At 26.5% G+C, this 10,947-nt stretch overlaps 1 protein-coding gene across 1 annotated transcript; it reads right to left on the bottom strand.

Moving 5' to 3' along the window:
- Positions 1 to 1,514: 1,514 nt before the first annotated feature.
- Positions 1,515 to 5,513, bottom strand: LOC135922131 (keratin-associated protein 5-9-like). The gene is made up of 6 exons (XM_065456548.1): positions 5,366 to 5,513; positions 4,832 to 4,947; positions 2,838 to 2,877; positions 2,730 to 2,773; positions 2,465 to 2,531; positions 1,515 to 1,693 (listed from the first exon to the last, which is right to left on the bottom strand). The coding sequence occupies exons 2-6, from the start codon at positions 4,937 to 4,939 to the stop codon at positions 1,629 to 1,631; spliced, it is 324 nt and encodes a 107-aa protein (XP_065312620.1). The 5' UTR covers positions 4,940 to 4,947; positions 5,366 to 5,513; the 3' UTR covers positions 1,515 to 1,628.
- Positions 5,514 to 10,947: the final 5,434 nt, after the last annotated feature.

The raw sequence follows: 10,947 nt of genomic DNA, 5'->3' as shown, positions 1-10,947 counted from the left end.
TTTTAAAAAAAAATATATATTAACTGAATCACGGGGTTGAATCCGATCTACTCTGTGTCATCTATCCTAATGAAACCGCCAAGTTGGCTTAGAAGAAAAAATGACCCTTGTTGGATTCGAACCCAAGTCTACCGGATTCGTTATTAACGCACTCGCCGACTAGGCCACAGACGACATGCGAAAACATCCATTTTTTCATATATTATAATAAATAAATGATGTGTTTAAATAATTTATGAAAAAATTATTTTAAAAACAGTGCCTCCTTGGCCTGTATTTTTAGTCGCTTTAGATGAGGTTGATTCCATTTTAAAAAAAAGGCTACGAACCGGGAATCCATCACATGTTTTTTTTAAACAAATCAATGTAAAATCAAGGTATAAATGAGAAACAATAAAGAATGATAAATACCGCATCTTATCACATTATTTCTAAACGATAATTAAAGCTTAGAATAGATTAAGCTCCTGAGACGTAAGGTTAATTGGTATTTTATTATCTCAATTGTTTAGGAGCTTTAAAAGGCTCTTAAGTCAGAAAAGTTATAACCGGGAAATATTTCTGGGAACGACTCCAAATTTAAAATGCTAAAAAAATTTTATAAGTTAAAGATCTGTTGCTTGCTTACCCAAAATACTTTTTATTAGAATTTATGTCACTCCATAATAAATTTCTATGGTTAACATTACTGTTTCTTTTTCCTATTTGTTAAATTTAAAAAATTGTAAATATTTTTTCGTATGAATTATTTTTTTATAATATTTTTTTTTAAAATAAAAAAACGAATCATTTTAATAATTCTAACTCGAATGCAAAAAATACATTTTTTTAAAAATTTTTCATACGAATGTGGAATTATTCTAGAATAACCCTGCATTCACAGTTAGCGCGAATTCTTGGTGAAGTATATAAAAATTAATGTACAGGAATTTAATATAGCAGAAAATGAGAAGCCGCCCTTATTTTAGTAAGATTATTTAATATAAGGGGTGCCAGCATCCAACCTCTCAGTTTAAGGGATCTGTTAATTTACTTTTTAAGATTTTTTATTACTATGGTTCGTAAAACTATAACGGCTTCGAAATACTTTTTCCACCCGGAGTATTAAACTATAAGGATAGGTTTTACTGTTTTTTTTATAGCACATCCTTAAAATTTACCCCTCCATGGGGCAAAAAAATCCTTCCTCGACCCAACCCTTATAGGGTTGGGTTTATATTTCCAATCGGACTCGTTAGGGTTAATTTAACAAAAGACGCTATACTTTTATATTCAACTCAGCGAATTAGCGCAAACTGAATGTGGCGTTACCCTGAATTCATGGTTACCACGATATCGAGATGAAGTATACAAATTTGCGCTAACTGTGATGCAGTTTATCATATTGAACCTAAGGTGTATTCTTTATTGACAAAAAAAGGTGAACCGCTAACATCAAATCTTTTAAAAAGACATTTCGACAAATTTTTTATCATAATAATTTACGATATAAAATTATCAATAATACATATAAATTTATAATATAATTTCGATAGTGTAATGACAAAGTTCAACTAACGATACGCTATAAATAAAGCTTATGTGTGATAAAACTGCACAATTTGTGGATTAATAGTTAACTTAATAATTTAATTTAAGGTTTGTGTCCAGGTTTTCATGAAACATTTCTTTTGCATTTTACAACTACAATCACCTAAAAAATAAATAAACGACGAATATTTATATATTATTTTGAAATCACGTGCTTCAAGAAAGAGCGAATGAACATCGCTTTTCAACCCCTTTCAAATTCTTTATATTTACTTATTTAATTGCCATTTAAAAAAAAAATTAAAGTAAATTTCATCTATTTTATAGCCCTAAAGTAATGATCAATATTTAAATAAGGCCGCAAAGTTTATGGTCATTATATCACAATCTTATAATTTGTCATGAATATTTTACAAAGAATGCCCTTGAGATGAATTCTATAGAAAATCAATAAATAATGTTATCATTTTTTGATGGATTCATATCGCTTGGAATGAAGTAAATATGTGTGATAGAAAATTTAATTTATATTATATGTCATAAAATAAATTTCAAACATAATCATGAGAGATAATGTATGGTTGGATCGTTTTTTTTGTTAGTGCTATTATTTTATTGAAATATCTTTATGAACATCAAAGTTTTATAAAATCTTTCTCTTTAAATAAAAGAAGTAATATACATAAAGATCAGAGCGACTTATAAGCCAAGCCCGGTTTATTTAAAAAAAATTAATTAGGAGTCGGAACCCGTTTGAACCCTGTCCGTTAAATATTTTTGCATGCCCAGTTTTAATATATTTTTTATGAAATGAAAAATCATAAATTTTCCTTTTTAAAGATTTATTTTTTTAAAAAACAGAAATATTTTTTCCAAATTACCAGCCCAAATTTTGCATATCTCTAATATATATTCTATTCAATCAGTATCTTACATCCTGGACCTTTCAAACATTCTTTGCCAGGCGTGCAACCTTTTTCAGCGCAGCATTTTTTACAGCACTATAATTTAAAAAAATATGAAATAAATATGCTATGAAAATGAACAGAGTAAAAGTAAGTATCATAAAAATGGTGGCCTTAATCATCTTAGAACTTAGATAAAGATTTTAAAATCACAAAATTAGACCATTTTTTTAAAAAAAATATGTATTTTCGAATTTAAGATATTTAAAAGAAGATATTATTAAAAAAGATTACGTTACAACATCCCTTGTCGCAACAGTGGCAACTTTCATTACAACCTGTATTATTGAAAATATGTAAGAAATTGATAAAATGGATCAATACATAATAAAAAAAATTTACATTTTTGGCCCTTTTCTCCTTTTGTGTCACTTTTGCCGCACTGTAAAAAAAATAAATATTTTTAAAATAGATATATTTTGGAAGCTTGATTTACAATGGGTGTTTTAGTCTTCCTAGTGTTAAAGCAATCTGGAATAACTATGGGGCCCTGTATTACCAAAAATGTAGCAAATTCTAGCAACAGAGAAAAATTTGACGGGTTGTCTACCAGATTAGAAAGTGGTGAATTCTTATCAGATCTTGCCTTGATATGTGATATTCCATTTAAATAATCAAATCTGTCTTTAAGGCTTCAGATAAGAAAATCAGTTTACCTAAAGCCGAAAAATTAATAAAACAAACGATTCATGTTCTAAACTCGTCTGAGGATATACCTGGTAAGTTCTGATATCTAAAAATAAGGCTTAAGAAACTAAGGAAATAAATACACACATGGATTAGTAATATTAAAGGAAAACAGAAGGCACACTGGTAACGAAAATCAATTATATACAAAATAGGTTATTGGGGAGGGGGGCTGATTCCGATAATTCTACTAATTAAAAATACTGTATTAAATGATAGTTTTATCGTTTTAGTTATCTTATCTGATATAGAATATTTAAAAAAAAGATAACTGGCCAGTAGCGCCTCACATTTTTGGGAAAGAGGAAACTAATGACTTTGTCCCTATTGAAGTTCGATGTTGATCTCGTAAATGTGATGGGGGAATATAATCATGATTATAATCCTATATTTGAAAGAGTTTGTGAGCGCGGTATTTACCTTAAGAATGTCTTATGACAGATTTGCAGGCAAATCTTATTTAAAAAATATTTTCATTCGCCTCTTATAAGTCAGTGTAATTATTCTCTATATATTAAAATAGTGGCTGACAAGTCACAGGTCAACGATAAACGATCAAGGAAACTTGTGATAATATTATTAAATATATCGAAAAAGATTCACTATGGCGAATATAATAGTTTTTTTCACCTTTTTTTTAAATATATTTATTCCGATTTATACATTATTATATTAGAATAATATGATTATTTTTAATAATTACGAAAAGTATTCTAAAAAATTATGCCATCATTGCGATATATTTCAATTTTTGTATATCTCACCTAATAGCTATTATTATATAACAGATATAATTACTTCTTTCTTTCTTTCTTTCTTTCTTTCTTTCTTTCTTTCTTTCTTTCTTTCTTTCTTTCTTCCTCTCCTTCTTTCTTTCTTTCTTTCTTTCTTCTCTTCTCTCTTCTTCTCCTTCTCTCTTTCTTTCTTTCTTTCTTTCTTTCTATCTCGAAAGATTTTAGCAAAATAATATCGAGTAAGCCTCTAGATTTGGCAAATAGAGGTCCAAATCTTCCTGCCATCTATGAGCAAAATCTTCAGATATTATTTTGACCAGGGCTTTTTAACAACCCTAGATATAATATGCTTAGATATAAACTATTTAAAAAATTTCAACAAAAAATTGTGCTTCAAATTCTTGGGAGAACAAAAATTCTCCTACCCTCTTCCTTGTTTTTTTTAAGAGTAATAGCATGCCCTCATCACAAATTTACTGCGACATACAAAAATATGTTTAGCAGGATTTAATACTCTCAGTGACGCTATCCCATCCTTACCCATTTTATTTTCAGGAAAAATTTTTAAATTAATGCTTAAACTTTATAAAAGAAATATGATTTTATAATAAAATTAAGATGGATAAAATCTAAGATAGAAAAGGTAAAACGAAGAAGTCAAGTCCTAGAGGTATTTTATATTATTTATTATGCTCTCAAATAGTACATAATATAATAAACAGAATGCCTCCCTGTTTAATTTAAATAATTATTATCTTTTGAAAATTTTGTGAAATGTTTTAACTTAAAAAAAGTTGCTAATGTATATGTAGAAATTAAAGGAAAAAAAATGTTTTTCTAATTATGATCTTAAAAGATCAGTCTTCTGAGTATACTTATAATGTGTCGTTATTCTATGAACTAAAAATATCGAACTTTGCAGCATTCCTTAGAGCATTCGCATTTTATGCATTGGCAATTCGTATTTCCGCAGAGGGGAATTTTTCCTTCAGAAGTTTGACTGACCCCTTGTTGAGATTGCATTGTTGGAGCTAAAATTGATATTTTATTTTAATTACACTAAGTATACGAGGTAATGAATATTAAATAAGAGATAATAAAGGGGATATATCTGGTAAAGTGACTATATTATCATTTTGTTAAGTCTTAGGGTATTATATTTATTTTCAAAAAATAGCAAATAATTTTCCAATTTTGACCAAATTGATCCTTTTTTGCTTATTTATTGATTTAAAATGCTTATTTTTTATTACTTGCACAGGGTATTGATTGATTTTTAAAGCTTAGCAGTGGCAGACCAAAGCACCCGGTAACATTAGTTATGCTATGCTCGAAAGCATTTTCGGGGCAAAAAAAAATATACTGCCATTTTTAGAAGTTACCATTTAGATTAAAAAAAATTGTTTTAAAATCAATATTCTTATTTAATGTTTATAATTGTTTTCTTACATAGTTTCGTTCGTTGAATATACAGGAATAAGAGAATAAAAATTTAATTTTTAAATGGCGTTAAAAAAAAGTTAGTAGTTATGTGGGTAAATAATACTAGTTTATTATTGTCTATTTTATTTATTTTCTCATAATATATATATATATAATTATTTATTGATTTATTTTTTATAATTACATATGAATATGATAATTTAGTTACTTATATTTTTTGTATTTTTTTTTCATCAAAATAACACTTTTATTATAGTATGACATAATATATATTTTTAAAAAAAAATTCAACACGTTTATTCTATAAAAATGGATGTAGTTTTATAACAGGCAGTTTTAATTTTCAAAGATATTTCTGAATAAAATTTAAATCAGATTTAGAGACAGTTTTATACTAAGTTTAGTGTTGTTAAATGGTGGGGGTTTATATACGACATCGACCGTGTATTGTGGTCGAAAAGGTTTACCACACTCAATTACCAAATAGGTCGATCTGGTCGAACCAAATTTTAATATAATATTTATTGATTTTTTGTTGTATTCTTTTGCTTGTTCATATTTTTTAGTAGAAAAATAATATATAAAAATTGAATTCTCAGGATTTTTGGTATGGCCCCTGGAGACTGGCTAAATTGAGCTCAGGTTCATTTAAAAATATTTCGGATCTGGTTTGGCTTAATGCCTAAAAAAAATTTTAAATCGGGCCTGGCGGATAAATTTATAATTCAAAATTTTTCGTGAATTTTACTTCATTTTATCATCCTGTAAAAATGCGGGTATTTATATTTTTTTTGTAAAATTTATAATAAAAATTCGGGCTAAGTAAATAGAGAATATTATTGGAGGAAGGCCTTGATTAAAAATAATAACTTATTTACAATACGCTATCGTTAGATATGTACCTTACCAAGCTATGGCTAAGTACTGCGGAATTTTGGTACCCCCCCCCCCCCTCCCACATTTATGTATATTGTTCTATAAGCTTCGGTCAAATATAAAGTTTACGAACTCGCATATTTCAAAAATAATTTTGATTTGCATCAATCTTTAATATATATTATAAATGAAAATGTAAAAAATATATACTTTATAAATATATTTTTTAGCTTCAAATAACTCTGTAATTTTATCAAATGAATATGTTTCAGACATTCTTCTACATGCCAAGGCTTTGCCTTTTAAAATTTCTCGGTAATCTTCAAATATAAAAATTTTTTAAATAAGGTATTACCCAGTAAGCTGTTATTCCCATAAAACTAAGGGCTTTTGTAGACTACAAATATGCTATGGTGCAGATATATGATTGAGCCTTTATAATACTTTTAAAATAGCTGTTTGATAAAAAATTTCCTCTATTCTTTTTTGCAAACACCTCCCTGAGAAAGTTAAAAATGATCCAACATTACTAAGAGTCTAAATTATCATATGAAAGTTTATATTTGTCTATAAATTATATAACTTTTTATCATTGTAATAAATTCAGGCTGTCTTGCCACAAAAGGTGTAAACCTTGACAATAAATGCACATATCAACTAATCAATTCTTTTTTGTGTAATTATTGGTTTTATTTTATTAACGACATCAAATGAAGCAGATACACTGGTTTGTATCATTTTTTTTTATAGTAGAGTTTGTTGGTTTTAATTTATATTAATTATCCTAAAATGCATCTCTAGTTTTTTTTTTTAAATATATAATTATATTATAACATAAAATTTTCCTATAGATAATATTTAATCTAACAAAATATTTATAAGAGTTTGTTTAACCTTTTATCATTTTTTTTTGTATAAGTGTGACATTCAGCCTGTATACATTGTCTTTTTTGACATGGATTATTTATAAAAATGTTACATCTTTAATTTTAAGATTGGGATATGATTCAGGGTAATTTATTTTCATAATTTCACTTTCGCCTTCTTTACTGCCATGATTGTTAATAATCCTACAAATTAAAAAGTAGATTACATTAAATTGGTAATAATATTCTATCGAGTTACATTATATATAAAATATATTATTTATTCATTTCATTTCATTGGTATTGTTATTTTATTTATTTATCTTTATGTGAATTGTAAATTTTCCAGCTGATTTTGGTTGTCAATATATTTAAAATATGGCGGAAAAAACTAGAAATTAATACATGATTCCACGAAGAAAATAAGGTTATATTCTGTTGTAAATTTTTAAACATGAATATTAAAAAGTAACTGTATCTTTTGTCAAGAAAATGAAAATGATTCGTTTCAGAATAAAGTTCTTAGATAAAGATGCTAGTATCTTGTTAGTCAAAAAATATTGAGTACAAGATAAATAAGAATTTTGTATCTAAGATAAAGTTTTCCCTGTACTGCTCAACTCTGTTATTTGACAAACCTTTATATTCTCAGGTTATGTGTATTAATTACATCTCCCATTTTTAGCCATCATATCAATAATTTAGACATTTCTTCAAAAACTTGACTAAAATTTAATGATATATCCTTGATACAAATGTCTTTTCCGCCATTCCCTTAAAAAATGCATTATTAATCAAGTGCAGCCTAAATTACACTTGTTTTGAAGCTAAAAATAAAATAGATTTAATAATAATAGTGTATATAAATATACCTTTCCTTTTTGGATAGCAATGTTTGAAGTCTAGAACTTTCAAAATCAAAAGGTAGATTTCTTCATAAAATCTTGAAATTCTCAAATTAATCAGGCAATCTTTTGTCAATGAATTGCTTTATTGCAAACCATATATCCTTCGATATCGATGGCAATTTTGTACGAGCCAAGCTTGATATCAACAATATGTTATCCAAAACACAGTGATAAAAAAATATCTTAGATTAAAAACTTTATCACTAGCCATTGCAGAAATAGCAGGATATTCAGAATCCTTTTAATTGAGCAAAGCTGCCCTCAAGCTTCATGAAGTAAAAGTTCTTTTACATTAGCCATAAAAGCCAGCATCATGCATAAAATAAACTTTTAAATCTAAACAAATAAATATAATACTACCGAGTGGCATACTTGATTCGTAAAAATTATTGCGTATTTATCAACAAGAACATACTTTGAGCACTGCATATCTTCTAGCGTCATTAAATATACATGAATCTCGTCTAAGATTCCTATAAAATTTCTTATAGAATAATAATTAAATAATTCAAGATTTGCTATTGTCAGGCGAGAAGGCTATAGACAAAAAATCTAACTTGATCATGCAAGTGAAAATGGTGATAGGATGCTCTGTATTTGATATTACGATTCGTGAAATTTATGAGCGATTATCAGATATCGATATTTTCAACAAAAAAAAAATCCAGCTAATACTATCATTGTTTTTTGTTTATTTTATGATTTATTTTTTATAATTATATTATTTATTTTATGTATAATTTGTTGTTAAAAGTTAATTTTGAGAAGTAACTACTCTAAGTTACATTTATAAAAAAGTAACTATTTATAATTATGCTTACTTTTATTCTTTATTAATGATTTATGTACCTCAATCACCTTTAATATTCAAAATAATTTTTTTAATCAACGGAATTTTTAAATTAAAATATCTTTAAATAAAAAATATAATTGCAATTGCAACTGAAAAAATATACTATAAAATAATATTCATTTATCTCGAAAAAATATATAAATTATACAATATAATATTTACTTTTCCTAAAAGCTTGAACTTAATTAATTTTTAGCTTACTTATTAACGACATACTATTTATTTATAAAAGGTTTCATATTTCGTAAAGAATTAAAACTAAAATTCTAGGAAAAAAATCTTTAAAACACCCAGAAAAAAATACTCAAATGCTCAAATAAAAAAACTGCATAAAACTTAAAACGCTTAGATTGAAAAATAAATCGCTCAGAAAAATATGACACGCTCTAAAACGTCTTAGATTTTAAGAAAAAAAGTCAGCGAAATTCAGTAAAAATTCTAAACTTTACGGCACCTGCCAAAGCTCAATATTTCTAGATAGCCGTCAGTTTAGTTGCCTATTTAGGGTCCTCTAAACAGCCTAAAAAAGAGGTGATTTAGATTGATGTAACCCGAATAGGTCCTGTTTTATTTATATCCTAAAAAAATATATAAATAAAAAATAATAATTATTTAATATATAAAAAACTTCAAAAATACCAGAATAGGGTGTCTTTGCTCTAAAGAAGTAAATTTCAAAAATAATCCGCGTTGAAGACGCCTTAGGTATTTTTTTTTGAATTTTATTTTAATTTATGATCATATTAATATTAAAAAAAGTTATGGCAATTTTTCTTTCTTCCTTTTTTAAAATTTTTCTATAGTTTTTATAATTCGTGTTATTTTTATGTTTATAATAAAAAGTCTAATATTTGATTCTTTTCACTTTACCAATTTCAAATTATGAAACAGCAAAAATCTAAAATTCATTATAATAGTAATCTAGCTTAATTTTTTTTAAAGTTGCATTTCTTAAAGGATGGAGGGTAAGCGGGTCAACCAAATATTTTAGCCAAAAATATTATGCAGGCCTGGAGATTTTGCTCATAGATGGCAGAAGATTTGGACATCTATTAACGAGATCTAGAGGCTTGCATAACATTTTTTGGCTAAAATATTGGGTTAGCCGTTTTTAAAAATCGAGCCGTTTAACAACACTAATAAGGGGGGGGGGGTGTTGCCAGTTATCTCGTGTATTTGTCTTGGAATTTAATTTCATTTTTAAAATATAATTAAATTTCCAAAGATCTGCAAACGCGACTCGGACCCTGTTCCGAATCGTTGTTAAATTTTCTAAATTTCTAAGAGGCTAAAAAAATAATATAGCTCAGGCCAGGGAGCTTTAAATAGGTTTAATTTTTATTTTTTTTTTACAAAATATCGGCTATGATTTAAAAAAAAATTTTTTTATATTAGATAATGGTTTTTGTCTTTAAAATGAACAGATTAACAAGTCATAGCGTTTTTCAAGTCTAAAAATTAACAAATGGGTGGAAATTATTTTGTCTATCAGGACTGGTTAGAGGTACAAATTTCGACCTAACTAAGTATGTGATATTTATATTATATGAAATATCGTTATATCTTGAAAATAAAATTATAATATAATTAACATTAACCGCTTAATATTGCATCCATTCTTATTTTTTATAATATATATAGTATATGCATACCCGATTGGACGATGATACCCAGACGCAAATTGCTATAATTATTAATTCATATAGTTGGGTCATATTCTTTTTGAGTAGGAAACCATCTTTAATTATTTTTAAATATTTTTTAAAAGAATTATTGTTAAGTGTTTTCCATTTAATACATACGATATGTAAAATAACAAACTTCAAAGTTAAAAAAAAATAAATGACTTAATTTGCAAATTTTATGAAAAAAATATAAAAGGCTAATGATAAATCACGTTGTTTGCACAACAAACAGAAATACAAAACTAAGAACCCTTTAAATCTTACATGTCTGAGAGATTGGTTTCCACAGAAAAAAGCTGATCCCGAAAGGGATCAATAACTGATTAAATTAATTCGTAGACATGTTTTTTTAAAATATATATTAAAATCCTTAAAAAAAGGTGTTATTTATTAGTTTTCA

This window comes from Gordionus sp. m RMFG-2023, chromosome 1 (assembly GCF_954871325.1).
Source record: "Gordionus sp. m RMFG-2023 chromosome 1, tfGorSpeb1-WG-v2, whole genome shotgun sequence".
Classification (NCBI taxonomy): domain Eukaryota; kingdom Metazoa; phylum Nematomorpha; class Gordioida; order Chordodea; family Parachordodidae; genus Gordionus; species Gordionus sp. m RMFG-2023.
Note: the sequence above shows the minus strand (reverse complement) of the source record. Positions and strands in the feature narration are given on the sequence as shown.